Genomic DNA, 17623 nt, shown 5'->3' on the forward strand with positions numbered 1-17623 from the left:
GTTTCCATTTTGTTATTTTAACATCATATGTATATTGCAATTGATGAATGTTAGAAATATTTTTTATATTTACTTACATTTATTTTATTTACATAATTTTCTTGTTTTGTCTGAATTGATGGGGAAAAAAAATTGTTGATTGTAGAGAAATTTGAAAATAATTCCTGTTCTTTGTTTATGGATGAAATATTTTTTTAAAATGCAATTTTCTATGAGGTAGTATCTAGTACAAGATCGTGACTTAGAATTAAACAGAAACGTGAAGAAACATTGAATTTGCATCTTTATAAAAAAAATTTGTTTTTCATATATAAAATATTGAAATTTTAATTGTGTTGTAAAATTTAAATACTATAAATATAACAATTTTTTTTCACTATTTATTTATTATTTATTTGAGGTTCTACGTGTTTGAAACCCTTTGGTACAAAATATACTTAACAATAAAGAAAAAAGTAAAAACTAAATAACAAAAATTAAAAAAACAAATTATTCCTTCCAGAGAGATAAATCTATTTTTGGAATAGATTTACAACCCACGAGAGGATTTCTGAAAAAAGGGGAAAAATATTATTTAATTTTTCAAATTGTCAATCGTATTTAATAGAAAAAGAAAATAATTGATAAATGAAAATTATTTTATAAATTTTCTTACTTTTTTGAAATTACTTCCATTCCGCGACGTTGAATTGACTGTATGTCACTATTATCGCAAAGTAATCTCGAAACAGTTGCTTTGCGAATTTCATTCAATTGTTCTGAAAAAATACATAATTTTTTTTACATAATTCACTTCAGGTAATAAAAATAAATAATTTTTATAATTTTAATACAAATTGATAAAAGTGTAACGAACCCAGGGTAAATGGAAAACCACTTTTTCCGTTTTCGTAGAAAAATCTATCACCCACTCTTTTTCGATACAATTCTGCCGTTAATATACATTTAAATGTGGGTCCAATCAAAGATCCCAGTTCTGACCTTTCCAAACTAGCTCCAACTGACAAATCAACGTCATCCGGCGATTCGTAAGTACTCTTTAAATCTTTTACATTCTAATTTTGAAAAAAATTATTTCAAAACATGTTTTTTATGAAGAAATTTTTTATTTTTACCAAAATAGTTATTGTGTCTTTACCTCAATGGAAATGAAATCCAAGAAATCTTCCCAATTTTTGGCTTCAGGAAAACCACAATATTTTCGATATTGATTGTAAGTTCCGAGACCGTGATCTCGACCTCGATGAATATCAAGAGCACGAGAATCGGATCGAACTATTCCCGGACCAAGATTCACATAAACTGTCATCTTAAACAAATTAATTACAAAAATTGTAATTAAATATATAATAATTTAAAAGAATTTTCCATAAGTGTTTTTAAACAACTTTGAAAATATTAACGAACGTAATATTTTCCATTTATAACAAATTTCATGCTAGCGTCATTCTAGATTTGTTTTTTAACGCGAAAGCTGAGAACAGTGTGCGCGCGCCGCACGAAAAGAGTGGGAGAGAACGCAGTGATTGGTCTTCAAGCGCTATCCCCACCTTTTCAGTTTGCGCGCGCAGTATGCGAAACTTATCAAAAAGTAACAACGCTAGTACGGATCCAATGTATGAGAAAAATAAGAATATAAACAGAATAGGTTTATACCTCCTCATTATAATATTGATCATAAGCTTCCTGATGTTGTGTTGCTAATCCTCTAATTAGTGAATTATAGTTATCATTTATTTCAATAAGGCTCGGATTATTAAAGTTATCATTTATATTTGCTGATGCATAAGGTGGATCGCGATTTTCATTCATTAAGCTAGAACAAAATCAAATTATTTTTATGAAAAATAATTAGTGTTTATACCTATCAAATTTTAATTATTATCGTCTTAATTTAATTATTAATTTCATATAGTTACTAAATTATTATTTTTTATTTCACCTTAACTCTCCGGAAAGTAGTGTGTGAAATGAACGAAGCACTGAAGCGACACCTTCATTAATACTACTTGGATTTATAGATGGATCATAATCATTTACATATCCAGTTGTATTATAAATTAGCCGATAAAATTGAGAATGCTTTACACCTAAAATAATAATTTGTTAGTAAGATTATCATTCATATTTTTTCATTAGAATTCAAATTGAAATTGGCATAGTGAATTGTTTCGTCGGTTAAGTTCAGAATCACTGTAAGCACTCAAGTGGGAGAACGTGACTGCCAATCAGCGCTGGCATATCCCCTCCTCACCTGCGTCGCGCGAAGTGTTCTCAACTTGCTCAATTTACAATTAATTAATATAATTAATTAATAATTCAATTTAATTAATTAAAAATAAATTTAATTGTAATAAATTAATTAGTTTGTAATTTTTTGTGTTTTGTACCTAAAAATATTGGTATCCATTCATAATACGAGATATGTTGTTCTACAGCGATAAAAATTCTTCTGGTCTCTTGATAAAGTTTTTCGTCATCCCAGTGATGATTTAATTGTGATAATTCGTTGGCAATTCGATTATGCTCCCTTACTAAAATAACTGAGAAAAATGCCAACGATACACCGAGATTTGCTCTTTGATCACCTACAATTTAAAAATATTTTTTTTATTATTAATTTTTCTTTTTTTATAAATATTTGAAAAACTTTTTTTATCTCAAAATTTTATTATTTTTCTTGCATGAAATGTCTAAAACAATTTTGAAAATTATTAACAAAAATTTAATAACTATCCTATTTTAATAATTTAAAAAAAAATGCTGCCCGCTTGCGAAATCAGCGAATGTTGTATTCGAGGATACTTTAAATTTCTTAGATTTAAAAAAAACCATAATATCTTTTTTTACCAGTTTTGTAACAAACTTTTGCGCTCTGAAGGCAAGTATTTTCCTTGGGTGGCCATTTTTTATTTTTTCGTGTTTCAGTCAATAATCTACCGCCGTTAAATTCTCGTAAACTAGCAGCCTCTTTATCAGTAGATCCATAAACTCCTGAAAGATCGAGGAAATGAGTGGTAATTACCAACTGGAAATAAAAAACATAATTTTATTAATAAGCGACATTTTTTTAGAATAAAAAAAAATTAATTTAAAGAAAAAATAAAAAAAAAATGTTCCTAATGTATACCTGATTGTGGACCCCATCACGTGGACCACATCCACGATCAACATCAGTATGTTTACGAATAAATGAATTGAAACACTCTATTCCACTCCATCCAAAATCAACGTCATCTTTTGGTAATAACGCCGGATAACAAAGTGGATACTTTGCAGGATTACGAACTAATTTACCATTGTCCGAACAACAATTTGTATCCGCTAATTATTTAATAAATAAATTGTTTTATTAATAAAAAATTAAAAAACAAATTATTGAATAAATATTTGTTATAATTAAACAATTTTATGAAATATTTTTTAAATCCTTAAAATTATTTAAAAAATAAAAAAAATTTAAATTATTTTTATTAAAACAAAAATATAAGACTTAAAAAAATTATTGAAATTTTCAAGAAAAAAAAATTACTTGTATTTTCACGATTGTCAGATAAAACAATATCGTGTGTTAAAATTTGTGTCCACTGTGTTGCTAATGAACTATATTTTTTGTCCACTATTTTTTTATCCGGACTGAATACATAACTAAGAATTCGAGCCAAAGGTAAAGTTTTACCACTTTTACTCCGTCTGGGTGAATAATATCCTAAAAAACTTTTTTTTATAAATAACATTATTTTTATTACAATCTAATTATTGTGTATATGTATGATACAATTTAATAATTATAAAATTATATTTTTATAAAAAAATACTTTAATAAATTTAAAAAAAAAATAAAATATACTGATTAATAATTAAAAATCAAATATAAAAAAAAAGTTTTTACCATCATTGTAATTAGCAGGTACGAGACGAGCATAACGAGTGAATGTCATTCCCCAAGTGGGATGTAATTTATTGTTACAAGAGCCATCTGCGGTTCTATATTTTGATTTTTTGCATTCTCTATTAAAACTGTCGCCACATTTTGATTCCGAAAATGGATTTGAAGGATCACTGAAAGATCAGATTTTTTAAAAATATTAATTCTACTTGGATAATGACAATAATGAACAAATTTAATAAAAAATAAAATTTCGGAATAGCGTCGTTCTTTAAGAAGTTATAATTTATTTATTTTTTATTTATTTATTATTATTTTCTAGACACTAACAAGCTGTGTTTAAAAATATAAAAGTTTCTCACGGGAACACATCCGACTCTGTAGCTTTTGTAAAAATTGTTAAAGATGACAGAATTAAAATAAAAATAAGTTCCATCTTAACAAAATGTTTTAAAAAATTATTTATTCATTTAAATTAAATTATTTAAATTCCTTATATTGTAGTATTTTTTCCCTATTTATAATAAAATTTTAGGCTTTTTTTAAAAAAAAAATCACACAGTAAAGAAGATAACAAAATAATTTATTTTTAACTCTCTTCAAAATGACTAAAGATTATTTTTTTGGGAGAAAATCCGCTATATAAATGTGTAAAAATTTATCAGATGAAAATAGTCTTTGCTTAAGATAAGGATTTTAATTTGACAATGGAAATAAATCTTTTTAAATCTTTATATCTTGATTTAAAAATAAAAAAAACCTTTAAATTTAATCCTGATTTATAATGCAATTTGGAAAAAAACCATGATTTGCATATTTTAAAAATGAAAAATTTTGTTTACTTTTATTTGTCCTTTTTTAAATTTACTCTGTCAAACAATAAGAATGAAATTTAAAAAAAATTAATTATATTAATAAATGTAATTTAATGATTAAGAATTATTATTATTTTTATTAATTTTACTATTAGTTTGAAATTTATTTTAAAAAAATATTCAATTATACCTATTAATTTTAATTTAATAAATTTTATTTAATTTCAATTTATTTAAAATGGTTATATTTTTAAATGTATACAATGAATATATATATAATAAAATATTCTTACAATTAGTTATTGCAAAATATTTATTTGTATTTTATTTATATATTAATTTATATTTAAATTAAAATTACATAGAATTTACAATATCGAAATAGATATATAAGGGGGGGAGAAAGAGAGATTCCTTACCCCCACTCTGACAAAACGTAACGTAGGTCAAGAAAATTAATGGAAAATTATTTTCGCGCGTCACGTTCTCGTAAGCCTGTCGGAGCTTGTCGTCATACCACGTGTTTCCTAAAATTGCCTCAATTTTAATTTTTATAAGTTAGCTTCGGGAGTGAGCTTTTTATTAATTAATTAAGGGTGCAGTTCCGAATAAGGTCCCCCTCCATTGCACTATTTCTCAATGTTTAATAAAAAAAAATTTATTACCTAAAAATTTAATCGACATCTACAAAAGAAATGTTGAAGCGTTTGCGCAACATTTACGCGCATGGCTTGGCGCGAGTCCTATTCGCTGACAGCCAATGGCGAGTGTGCATCCCCACTTTCGTATGGAGCCGAGTATAAAATACGGTTCGCCGAGAATATAGTCTCAATCAAGCGGGCAATCGGGTTAGCAGTAGAAGGCATATTTTTGAGAAATTTTGTATGAAGGAAAGAGAGGTTTTATGAAAGAAAAGTTATGCCAGTCTGTTAATTTAATATTTAATGATTAAATAAATAGTAAATTTATTTATGAAATATTTAGTAACAGTAAAATAAATTAATTACGTAATAAATATATTGCTTAATATAAAATTATCAAATAATAATTACAAACGTTGTTGATAATTTAATTTTACCATTCTTTCCAAAGAGATAAATCGATATTTGGAATTGATTGACAACTTACAAGTGGATTTCTGTAAAGAAAAATCAGTATTTTTAATTTACAAATATTTTGCAATCAAAAGAAATATTTTTAAAAGCATTCTTACACTTTTGAAATTTGTTCGAATCCCCGACGCTGTATTGATTTAGTATCAGTATTGTCGCAAATCATCCTCGAGATAGAGAATTTTCGAATTTCATTAAGTTGATCTGAAAAAAGTTATTTGCAATTGTTTTTAATTTAGTAAATTAAATTAAAAAATTTATTAATCTTTTATTATCAATTAAAAAAAGTTAACACACCTAAAGTAAAAGGATGTCCACTATTTCCATTTTCGAAGAAAAATCGATCACCCACTCTAGCTCTATAAAATTGTATATTCAATATACATTGGAAAGTTGGTCCCACCAATGATCCAGGAACAAGTTTTTCTAAAGAACCTCCTACTGTTAAATCAACATCATCCGGACTGTCATAAAGAGTGATCATATCAATAACATCCTAAATTGAAAAAGAATATTTTAAAAAATTTCTTTCAAATAGTACAAAGTTTCGTTTAAAAAATAGACTCGATAAAATTTTTAAATATTTTTACATCAAGGGGAATAAAATCTAAGAAATCTTCCCATTTTACAGCCCGAGGGAAGCCACAAAATTCACGATATTTATTGTAAGTGCCAAGTCCATAATCTCGTCCTCTCTGAATATCTACTGCCCGTCCATCGGTTTTTACTTTAGTCACCCCAAGAAATAAGTCGACAGTAAACTGCAATAAATAAACTTTATTATTGGAAAGAGTTCTGTAAATTATTAAATGATTATTAACAATTATTATTTATTATAAATCATAATAAATTAATTAAAAATATTGTTTTAACCATTTTATCATAATATTGATCAGCCCCTTCTTGCGGTTGTGAGGCTAATCCTCTCATTAGACAATCATAATTGTCGCCCTTCTCAATAATTGTGGGATTGTTAAAAAGATTATTCACGTTTGCTTTTCCATGAGGTGGGTCGCGATTTTCATTCACCATGCTATTAATTCAAAAAAATAAAATTTTATTACTAAAATAATATATTTAAATTGTTAATTAATTGATTTTTCAATTTACTTGAAATTTGCACTGAGCAATGTGTGAAAAGAGCGCATAACTGCAGAGACAACTTCAACTAAAGTGCTAACATCCACAGATAAATTGTAATCATTTACATAATTTGCGGTATTGTAAGTGATTTTTTCACGATATGAATTTTCTACACCTGAAAAAAAATTTTAAATAATTAAAACAATTGAAAAATCGATTCGTTCATTTAAAAAAATCTATTATTCTGCGCGTTTAAGTTGAGAAACACTGGCGTGACATCACAACTTATTTTGCGAGCGCAACGGTTCTCAATTTTTCTTTAAAAAAAATATTATATAAAATGTACCTAAGATTATTGGTAACAATTCGTTATACGTGATATGTTGACTAATGGCAATATAAATTCTTCGCGTTTCTTGATAAAGTCTCTCGTCATTCCAGTGAGGATTTAATTTCGCTAATTTCCCAGCCATAAGATTATGTTGTCGGAATAAAGCAACGACAAAAATTGCCAATTGAATACCTTGATTTGTCCTTACGTCACCTGTATTTAGGAATTAATGCCAAAAAATGATGATTTTTTTTTAATATTAAGGGGAAAAAAAATAATTACCCGTTCTATAGCAAACTTCCGCTTCCTTAGCACAAGTATCACTATGTGGTGGCCATTCTTGATTTTTACGAACGTCTGCCAATAATCTACCGCCTCTAAATTCACGTAAACTTGCAGCTTCTTTATCCGTTGATCCATAAACAAGTGAAAGATCAAAGTAAGAAGTAGTCAGTGCTAACTGTAAAGGAAAACAAATTATTAAAAATAAAACAAATTTTTTATTCTTGTGTTTCAGTAGAAAAGGATTTTAAATTATTATTAAAGCTTAATCATAGTAAAATTACTAACTTCCTTCTAAAAATGTCGAGATCGGTGAAGTTCACATCAATTACGATCATCGAAATTTTAAAAACCAAGATACTGCATAAACACAACAAAAAATTACAAAAAACTTCAACAAAACATTATACTTAACAAAAAAAATTAAGTTCAACTCCAAATTCATTTGAATACACTAAAAGTGTAGAAAAAAAATTGACACCACGATACAAGTAGGGGAGGACCAATATTACCACCCTTAAGGCAACTCCTATCATGCAAAAATTTTCAAAAAAATTTAATTTTTATTAGACAGACTTTTTTATTCTAAATTGTATCGAGGTATTAATTTTTTTCTACACTTTTACCAGCGTTTTGTGCAAAAATTTGAAATTAAATTGTTTCTCCAGGAAAAATTGAATTTTTTTGGAATTTTTTCTATTTTATGGATGGCCGTAGGGGTGTTTCCCCTACTTGTATTTGGATGTCAATTTTTATCTACACTTTTATCAGCATTTTGTGCAAGAATTTGAAATAAAATTGTTTGTCTAAGAAAAATTAAATTTTTTTGGAATTTTTTTTATCTTAGGGGTCGCCGTACAGGTGGATTCCCCTACTTGTATTTGGGTGTTAATTTTTTTCTACACTTTTAATTCAAAATTTCGATCGTAAACGATGTGAACTTCACCGATCTAAATGTCGTTTACCTGATTTTGAACTCCATCACGTGGAGCACATCCGCGTGCAACATCGGTATTACTGCGAACAAATAAGTTAAAACATTCGATACCACTCTTTCCATAATCGGGATCGTCCTTTGGTACAAGAACGGGATAACAAAGTGGATACTTTGCGGGATCACGAATTAATTTTCCTTTCTCCGAGCAGCAATTATTTTCCGCTTGAAAAAAATAGTTTTTCAAAAATTTATTTTCTGCGTTCTATTTTTAGCAATTTTTTTTATTTTGAAGCAAGTAGATAAAAAATTAAATCCGCAATTAATTATTTCAAAGATTGTTTTTTTTGCAAATAAAAACAGATTTTGACTTACAGGTAGATTTGCGAAAATCAGATAAAATAATATCGTGCGCTGCAACTTGAGCCCATTGCATGACTAATGCAGTATATTTTTTGTCAATTATTTTTTTATCTGGGCTCAAAACGCGACTGAGATCGCGAGCCAGTGGTAAAGTTTCGCCACTTTTTGCAAGTCTAGGTGCATAATATCCTAGAATTTTATTCAACAATATAATTGTATTAAAAAACAATATTTTAAAGGATGTTGAAATAGTAAAACAGTAATTAAAATTTTATTTATACTGTAATTTTGATTTCAATTTTTAATGTTAAATTAAAAAACATACCATCTGCATAATTTGCAGGAACGAGACGACCAAATCGTGTAAAAGACATACCCCAAGTTGGTTGCAATTTATTATTACATGAACCATCCATAGTTCGATATTTCAAATTTTTACATACCCTCGTAAAAGTGTCACCACATTTTGATTCCGAAAATGGATTTGAAGGATCATCACTGAATTAATTAATTAATAAAAATTTAATTACAATTATAATTTAAATAATAATACTTATATGAAAAGAATAAAAAATAAATAAATTTAAAAAATTTCAATTGTACAAAAACATATTAATTTTAAAAAAATTATTAATTTCATATTAATCTTTATGCGCTGAAAAAAATGTATAATCTACTTACGAAGAATGAGTTTTTATAAATATAATTAAACATGAAAGAATTAAGATTAAAATATAATCCATATTGAAAATTTAAAAATAACATCAGATAATTAATTGCGAATTCTTTTATTTTTATTATTTTAAATAAATTTAACACATTTTTGTTTGACATGAAGAAAAGAAATATGAAAAAAACATTTTCATAGAGTTAGAAATTATAAAAAAAGGTTTTTATACGCGGAAAGTCTGTTATACATTTATATGTTTTTTATAATAATAAAATTTATCACTTATCCAAATAACTATACTCAATTCTGTTTACCACACAAATGGCTATTTTTAATTTTCTTCGCATTTCTATGAAAATGACAATTACACTGTTGAAATTTAGAAAAACAATTATTGTTAATATTTTTACTCACGAATTTTGAGCATTTGCAAAAATGACGAAAAATGTAAGAATTATCGTTAAAATATGGTCCATGTTGAAAATTATATAAATTACATTTATTAATTAAATTTTTAATAATTAGTGATTTTTAATTTAATTTTTTTTTTATTCTTTTAAAGAAAATTTTTTTTTGTAACAGTGACACAAAATAAATTTTTCACTTCATGTGAGAGAACTACGATTTTCGTTATGAGAAATTCAGTATATATATATGCATGTGTAATTATAATTCTTCTTTAAACCAGATTTCAATAAACTTTATTGAGATAAGAAAATCTTTTTTAAAACAAAATTGCTACATCTGTATGTCTTCAATGATAAAAATCCTTAAAATTTAATCCTGACTTTCTCAACGCTATAAACGTTACACAATATTCTGCCCAATTGTAAAAATTTTATTTAAAAATTTTTTTGTTTGATAATTCTAATCTTACAATTTTTTTCAATAATGGGTTTAAATCATTTCAGATAAAAAGACTTCAATTAAAAAAAATATTAACAATAGATTTGTCATAGAAATTAGATGAATTAGTAATAATACTACAAATGACTTATTCTTTCCAGAGAGATAAATTAATTTTGGGAATCGTTTCGCACCTCACAAGCGGATTTCTGTAAAAAATGAAAAAAAAATTCAATAATTTCAATTTATAAACTTTTGAAATAAAAGATTCAGAAATGAAATTTTTTAAAATCATACTTTTTTGAAATTTGTACAAATCCACGACGTTGCATTGATACTGTATCAGTGTTATCACAAATAAACCTCGAAATAGTGTATTTTCGTATTTCATTAAGTTGATCTGAAAAAATTTATTTACATTTTTTTTAATTTAGTAAATCAAATTCAAAATTTTATCACTTTTTTATTATCAATTAAAAAAATTTTAATAGCACACCTAAAGTGAAAGGATTTCCGCAATTTCCATTTTCAAAGAAAAATCGATCCCCTACTCTAGCTCTGTAATATTGTTCATTTAAAATGCACTGGAATGTTGGTCCCACTAATGATCCAGGAGCAAGTTCCTCCACAGAACCTCCCACTGTTAAATCAACATCATCCGGACTCTCGTAAATACTTTTCATATCCATAACATCCTAAATCAAAAAATAGTAAATAAAAAATTTATCTGTAAAAATTATTGTTTCAACAAACATTTAATTTCACAAAAGAAGAATAGAACATTTTTAAATCTATTTACTTTAAATGGAATGAAATCTGAGAAATCTTCCCATTTTACAGCTCGAGGGAAGCCACAAAATTCACGATATTGATTGTAAGTGCCCAGTCCATAATCTCGTCCTCTCTGAATATCAATTGCGCGACCATCAGTTCTTACTACTTTTGCCCCAAGGTACAAATCGACAGTAAACTGTAATAATTTAATTTTTTAAATAATACAACCGAAATTTTAATTAACTAGGGATAAAATAATTGAATTAATTGTTGAAAATTAATTATTATTTATATGATTATTTAAATAATAAATAATTAAAAGTAGTTTAACCATTTTATCATAATATTGATCAGCCCCTTGTTGTGGCTGTGTGGCCATTCCTCTCATTACACAGTCGTAATTGTCATCCTTTTCAACAATTGTTGGATTGTTATAAAGTTTATTCACATATGCTTTTCCGTGAGGTGGGTCGCGATTTTCATTTACCATGCTAAATAATTAAATAACCTGAGTACATTTATTTACTTTAAAGATATAAACAAATATTGTCAAATACATTATTTTGGTTGTTAATTAATTAATTAATCATTTACTTGTAATCTGCACTCTGCAGAGTGTGAAAAGAGCGCAAAACAGCAGCTGAAACTTCACTTAAAGAACTTACATGCACAGAAGGATCGTAATCATTTACATAATTTGCTGTGTTGTAAGTGATTTTTTTACGATACGAATTTTCTACTCCTGAAAAATTTTTAAAATAATTGAAAAATTAATTTGCTAATTAGCGTTTACTCAGGTGATTCGTTAATCTTAGATTGAGTTGAGAAACACTGACGTGACATCACTGCTACATATTTTCGTGCGATGCGCGCATCGGTTCTCAACTTAAATATTAGTTCGCACGAAAAATAATAATAACTCGTATTGTTAATGTATTAAATTGAGATTTTTTATATATTTTAAATAGTTATTTAGAAGAAAAATTCTAAAAGATTTAGTCATAGTTTACCTAGTACAATTGGCAACAATTCGTTATATGTGATATGTTGACTAATTGAAATGTAAATTCTTCTCGTTTCTTGATAAAGTTTCTCGTCATCCCAGTGAGGATTTAAGTTTGATAATTCTTTAGCCATACGATTATGTTGTCGTAGTAAAGCAACAGCGAAAAATGCCAATTGTATTCCTAAATTTGTCCTTAAGTCTCCTGAAATTAATCATTTTTTTATTATTTATTATTAATTAATAATAAATATAAAAAAATTAAATTTCCAAGTGGTATGGCAGTGATAAACTTTTTCGAAACAACTTCAAATGATGATTTTTTTTCACACTAAATAAAAAAAACCGTGATTTAAACTTACCATTTCTATAGCAAATTTCCGCTTCCTTAACACAAGTATCAGCATGTGGTGGGCATTCTTGATTCCCACGAATATCCGCCAATAATCTACCGCTTCTAAATTCACGTAAATTGGCAGCTTCTTTATCCGTTCTTCCATACATTAGTGAAAGATCAAAGTAAGAAGTAGTCACTGATAACTATATAAAAAAAGTTAAATGAAAGAAAAAAACGACTTTTTAATTCCTTTTCGTGTCGATAAGACTTTGGTAAAGTTACCGAAATCCTGTGAAAATTAAAGTGTACCTGATTTTGAACTCCATTACCGGGAGTGCATCCGCGATCAACATCCGTATTTCTACGAACAAATACATTATAACATTCGATACAATTTTTTCCGTGATCGGGATCGTTCTTTGGCACAATAACAGGATAACAAAGTGGATATTTTGCGGGATCACGAACTAATTTTCCTTCCTCAGAGCAGCAATTTGTCTCCGCTAGAAAAATAATTATTTTTTTTCATAAAAACGTATTTTTTTAATTTCTAAAATTTTTATTCGTTTAATGTTCAATGGTTGAGGTGTAAGTTGAGAACACTTGCGCGCGCCACAGGAAATGAGTGGGGGAACGACATCTATTGGTTGTTTCTTACCCCCACTCCTCCTGCGCGCGCAATAATTTTTTAAATCTGAAACATCCAATGACCATAGAATTAAAAGGGCGCCAAAATTTGACTTACGAGTATCTTTGCGAAAATCCGATAAAACAATATCGTGCGTTGAAATTTGTGCCCATTGCCTGAGTAATGCTGTATGTTTTTTGTCAATTATTTTTTTGTCAGGACTCAAAACACGACTGAGAATACTAGCCAATGGCAATGTTTTGCCACTTTTTGCAAGTCTAGGTGCATAATATCCTAAAATTTGTTTAATTATATAAAAAAGTATTAATTTTTTACATTAATTTAGGTATGTTTGATAACAAAATATCTTTCGATGTAAAAATATACGTACCATCTGCATAATTTGCAGGTACGAGACGCTCAAATCGTGTAAATGACATACCCCAAGTGGGATGCAATTTATTATTGCACGAGCCATCCATTGTTCGATATTTCGATTTTTTGCATACCCTCGTAAAAATATCACCACATTTTGATTCCAAAAATGGATTTGTAAAATCACTACTAAAGGATAAAAATAATTGTAATTAATATTAAATATTTAATTAAAATTAAATTAAATTTTTTTTAATTTACTTACGAATATTGAGCTTTTACTAGAACAATTAAACATGAAAAACCGAAAATTAAAATGTGTCCCATAGTGAAGATTTAATTAAGAAATATTTATTTGCTTATTTATGTATAATATAATTAAATTATGAATATTTAAAAATTTTTTTTTTTGTTTTAAAAATGAATAAAAAAAAATTAAAAATTAATTAATTTTTTTTTAAAAAATTGTTTGTTTTCCTCTTGAGAAAATACTTCAGACAAGAAGAAAATAGTGAAAAATACTTTTTCACAAAGTAAGAATGAGAAAAAAAAATTTTTTGTTCCCGGAAAGTACGTTATATACATAAATATGGGTATTATAATAAAGAATTTATCGCTTAACAAAACAATTCATCAAACTCAACTCTTATCACACAAATATTTATTTAAATTTTTTTTGTATTTATGAAGACAATAGCTTTTTTGTCAAAATGTATATTGAAAAGTTTTTTTTTGAATGACCTTAATTTTAAGGATTTATATTTCAAATTTACTACATTTTTATTTAACAAATTTATTTTACAATACCAGTCACGGTCAATAACATTTAACATTTGTCAAAATGGTAAAAGAAGCAAAAATTATCATTAAAATATGGTCCTTGAATAAATTTATTTTTTCATAAAAAAATAGTACATTTAATTTTGATACAATACATAATCATTAACAAAAAAAAATTTCCGATAAAAATCCCCACAATTTTAATAATTTAAAAAATTCTTAATTGAAGATTATATTTTTTTTAAATTACAGAATAAAATTTTTCATTTTATATTGTTGAAAAAAATCGATGAAATAATAACAGTTCGATAAAATCATTCTTTCCAGAGAGATAAATTGATTTTTGGAATCAATTCGCACCTCACAAGTGGATTTCTGTAAAATATGAAAAAAATTCATTATTTTCAGTTTATAAATGGAAAAAAAATTTTAAACCGCATTTACCCGTTTGAAATTTGTACAAATCCACGACGTTGCATTGATACTGTATCAGTATTGTCACAAATAAATCTCGAAATAGTGTATTTTCTTATTTCATTAAGTTGATCTGAAAAAAGTTATTTACAATTTTTTTTTAATTTAGTAAATCAAATTAAAAATTTTATTACTTTTTTTATTAATAATTAAAAAAAGTTTAATAGCACACCTAAAGTGAAAGGATTTCCGCAATTTCCATTTTCAAAGAAAAATCGATCCCCCACTCTAGCTCTGTAATATTGTTTATTTAAAATACACTGGAATGTTGGTCCCACCAATGATCCAGTCGCAAGTTTTTCCACAGAGCCTCCCACTGATAAATCAACATCTTCCGGACTCTCGTATATACTCTTCATATCCATCACATCCTAAATAGAAAAAAAGTAATTAAAAAAAAATCATTTTTTTACGCCAACAATTATTTAGAATATTTTGAATTCATAATGAAATTTTTTTTTTTTTTATTTTTGAGACCTTACTTCAAATGGAATGAAATCTAGGAAATCCTCCCATTTTACAGCTCGAGGGAAACCACAAAATTCTCGGTACTGATTATAAGTACCTAGTCCATAATCTCGTCCTCTCTGAATATCAAGTGCTCGGCCATCAGTTATTACTATTTTTGCCCCCAGATATAAGTCGATTGTAAACTGTAATAAATTAATAGTCTATACCAATTTCTATAAAATATACTTCAATACTTTTACTATTTTCTATTCTAATAATATTTTCTATTTTTAATTATATAATTATTGTAATAATGTATTATAAAATTAGTTTAACCATTTTATCATAATACTGATCAGCTCCTTGTTGGGGATTTGTGGCTAATCCTCTCATAGCACAATCATAATTGTCACCTTTTTCAACGATCGTTGGATTATTAAAAAGATTATTGACATTTGCTTTTCCATGAGGTGGGTCACGATTTTCATTCACCATGCTTAAAAAATTAGGAACTCAAATTAATTTTTTTGAATCAATAATAAAATACTTTAATTAAATAGTTTGTTAATTAATTCAACTAATTTTCTTATTTACTTGTAGTCTGCACTGAGTAGAGTATGAAAAGAACGTAAAACAGCAGCTGAAACTTCACCTAAAGCATTTGCATGCACAGATGAATTGTAATCATTTACATAACTTGTTGTGTCATATGTGATTTTTTCCAGATAAGCATTTTCTACTCCTGAAAATTTTTAAAAATAATTTATGTTAGGAAACGAAATGAGTAGATCATATATCAGTTGAAATTGAGTTGAGAAACACTATCGTGACATCACTTTTCGCGTGCGGCTCGCTCAATGGTTCTCAACTTAAACGCACTGAAATAAACGCTAATTTTACCCAGTATTATTGGTAGCAATTCGTTATACGTGATATGTTGACTTATAGCAATGTAAATTCTTTTCGTTTCTTGATAAAGTTTCTCATCATCCCAATGAGGATTTAATTTTGATAATTCTTGAGCCATACGATTATGTTGTCGCATCAAAGCAACGCCAAAAAATGCCAAATTAATTCCCAAATTTGTTCGTCTGTCTCCTGAATTTAATGCAGTATTGTATTTTTTAAATTCATATATTGATTAATAAAAAAAGAAACAAGTAAATTTACCAGTTTTATAACAAATTTCAGCTTCTTTCACACATGTCTTACTATTGGGTGGCCATTCTTTATTTCCACGAATGTCTGCCAGTAATCTACCACCTTTAAATTCTCGTAAACTTGCAGCTTCTTCATCAGATGATCCATATACAAGCGAAAGATCAAAATAAGCAGTAGTTGCAGTTAACTAAAAGAGAAATATAATAATTTATTTAGAAATACAATTATTTAATTTTTTTGAATTAAAAATTTTTTTAAAATTATAAACTTGATACAATTACTAGGAAAATAAAATTGCAGAATCTTTAAAAATTACAGTGTACCTGATTTTGAACTCCATTACATGGAGCGCATCCGCGAGCAACATCCGTATTTCTACGTACAAATAAATTAAAACATTCAATACCAAGCTTTGCATAATCAGGATCGTCTTTTGGTACAAGAGCAGGATAACAAAGTGGATATTTTGCTGGATCACGAACTAATTTTCCTTTCTCCGAACAGCAATTAGTTTCCTCTTGAGAATAATTTTTAAAAAAATAAAATTAAACTTATTTTGTTCATTAAATTCAATTTTTTTAAATTTCAATTAAATTTATTGAGATTGAAATTATTTTTTTAAATAATTAGATAGTGTCATTTGTTAGTATTGTTGTGAAAGTTGAGAACACTTGCGCGCGCCACTTGAAAAAAGTGGGGAAACGAGTTGTGATTGGCAGACGCGTTCTCCCACTATTTCTGCGCGCGCAATTGTTTTTTTAGAAATTGAATTTAATCATATAAAAACGTCGCTAATTTAGACACTAATAATTATTTTATTTTGCTCAAGTAAGAGAAAATTTTTTTCTTTTTTATAAATATAGTTGAAGTAAATTAACCTGTATCATCGCGAAAATCCGATTGTATGAGATCGTGCGTTGCAACTTGTGCCCACTGCATTACTAATGCTGTGTGCTTTTTGTCTTTTATTTTTTTGTCTGGACTCAAAATGCGACTGAGAACACGAGCTAATGGCAAAGTATTACCACTTTTTGCTAGTCTTGGTGCGTAATATCCTAAAATTTGTTTAACAATAATTATCATATAAAAAGGATAAGGAAAAAAGTATAGTAAACAAATTTTTTTAATTAATAAATGAATTATTATTAAAACAAAATAATAATAAAGAAAGAAAAAAAAGTGAATTTTTTTATGTTAAATAAAACATACCATCTGCATAATTTGCAGGTACGAGACGACCAAATCGCGTAAAAGACATACCCCAAGTAGGATGCAATTTATTGTTACATGAACCGTCCATAGTTCGATATTTCGAT

At 27.0% G+C, this 17623-nt stretch overlaps 3 protein-coding genes across 3 annotated transcripts; all 3 read right to left on the reverse strand.

Annotated features, from left to right (window-relative positions):
- Window positions 1-358: 358 nt before the first annotated feature.
- On the reverse strand, window positions 359-10075 carry LOC127280656 (peroxidase-like). The gene is made up of 23 exons (XM_051303811.1): window positions 9894-10075; window positions 9135-9307; window positions 8822-8998; window positions 8478-8671; window positions 7513-7690; window positions 7246-7443; window positions 6927-7074; window positions 6690-6849; window positions 6407-6577; window positions 6114-6312; window positions 5918-6020; window positions 5783-5842; window positions 3893-4062; window positions 3533-3709; window positions 3131-3324; window positions 2851-3028; window positions 2391-2588; window positions 1943-2090; window positions 1657-1816; window positions 1139-1309; window positions 857-1055; window positions 656-758; window positions 359-550 (listed from the first exon to the last, which is right to left on the reverse strand). The coding sequence occupies exons 1-23, from the start codon at window positions 9953-9955 to the stop codon at window positions 490-492; spliced, it is 3582 nt and encodes a 1193-aa protein (XP_051159768.1). The 5' UTR covers window positions 9956-10075; the 3' UTR covers window positions 359-489.
- A 155-nt stretch (window positions 10076-10230) lies between these two features.
- On the reverse strand, window positions 10231-13902 carry LOC127280577 (peroxidase-like). The gene is made up of 12 exons (XM_051303649.1): window positions 13708-13902; window positions 13459-13631; window positions 13185-13361; window positions 12749-12942; window positions 12465-12642; window positions 12110-12307; window positions 11694-11841; window positions 11431-11590; window positions 11125-11295; window positions 10822-11020; window positions 10623-10725; window positions 10231-10534 (listed from the first exon to the last, which is right to left on the reverse strand). The coding sequence occupies exons 1-12, from the start codon at window positions 13767-13769 to the stop codon at window positions 10474-10476; spliced, it is 1824 nt and encodes a 607-aa protein (XP_051159606.1). The 5' UTR covers window positions 13770-13902; the 3' UTR covers window positions 10231-10473.
- A 634-nt stretch (window positions 13903-14536) lies between these two features.
- On the reverse strand, window positions 14537-17607 carry LOC127280657 (peroxidase-like). The gene is made up of 11 exons (XM_051303812.1): window positions 17517-17607; window positions 17186-17362; window positions 16631-16824; window positions 16317-16494; window positions 16047-16244; window positions 15741-15888; window positions 15483-15642; window positions 15179-15349; window positions 14869-15067; window positions 14667-14769; window positions 14537-14597 (listed from the first exon to the last, which is right to left on the reverse strand). Exons 1-11 carry the CDS (start codon window positions 17605-17607, stop codon window positions 14537-14539), a joined length of 1680 nt encoding a protein of 559 aa, XP_051159769.1.
- Between the last annotated feature and the right edge of the window lie 16 nt (window positions 17608-17623).

Source organism: Leptopilina boulardi, unplaced genomic scaffold (genome assembly GCF_019393585.1).
Source record: "Leptopilina boulardi isolate dan_hultmark-lab unplaced genomic scaffold, ZJU_Lbou_2.1 LbouV2_248, whole genome shotgun sequence".
Classification (NCBI taxonomy): Eukaryota; Metazoa; Arthropoda; class Insecta; order Hymenoptera; family Figitidae; genus Leptopilina; species Leptopilina boulardi.

Excerpts from the sequence above, each read along its gene's own strand:
- LOC127280577 (XM_051303649.1), bottom strand. The coding sequence starts at position 13,769 with ATGGGACACATTTTAATTTTCGGTTTTTCATGTTTAATTGTTCTAGTA. Across the intron at positions 11,296-11,430 it reads ATCAATATTATGATAAAATG|TTTACTGTCGATTTGTACCT; the intron begins GTTAAACTACTT and ends AAATTATTACAG. Across the intron at positions 10,726-10,821 it reads CGGAAATCCTTTCACTTTAG|ATCAACTTAATGAAATACGA; the intron begins GTGTGCTATTAA and ends AAATTTTTTCAG.
- LOC127280656 (XM_051303811.1), bottom strand. The coding sequence starts at position 9,955 with ATGGACCATATTTTAACGATAATTCTTACATTTTTCGTCATTTTTGCA. Across the intron at positions 3,710-3,892 it reads ACCTGCTAATTACAATGATG|GATATTATTCACCCAGACGG; the intron begins GTAAAAACTTTT and ends AAAGTTTTTTAG. Across the intron at positions 551-655 it reads ATGGAAGTAATTTCAAAAAA|AAATCCTCTCGTGGGTTGTA; the intron begins GTAAGAAAATTT and ends CCCTTTTTTCAG.
- LOC127280657 (XM_051303812.1), bottom strand. The coding sequence starts at position 17,607 with ATGGACGGTTCATGTAACAATAAATTGCATCCTACTTGGGGTATGTCT. Across the intron at positions 16,495-16,630 it reads GTAATGGAGTTCAAAATCAG|TTAACTGCAACTACTGCTTA; the intron begins GTACACTGTAAT and ends TTTCTCTTTTAG. Across the intron at positions 15,643-15,740 it reads CTACTCAGTGCAGACTACAA|CATGGTGAATGAAAATCGTG; the intron begins GTAAATAAGAAA and ends TAATTTTTTAAG.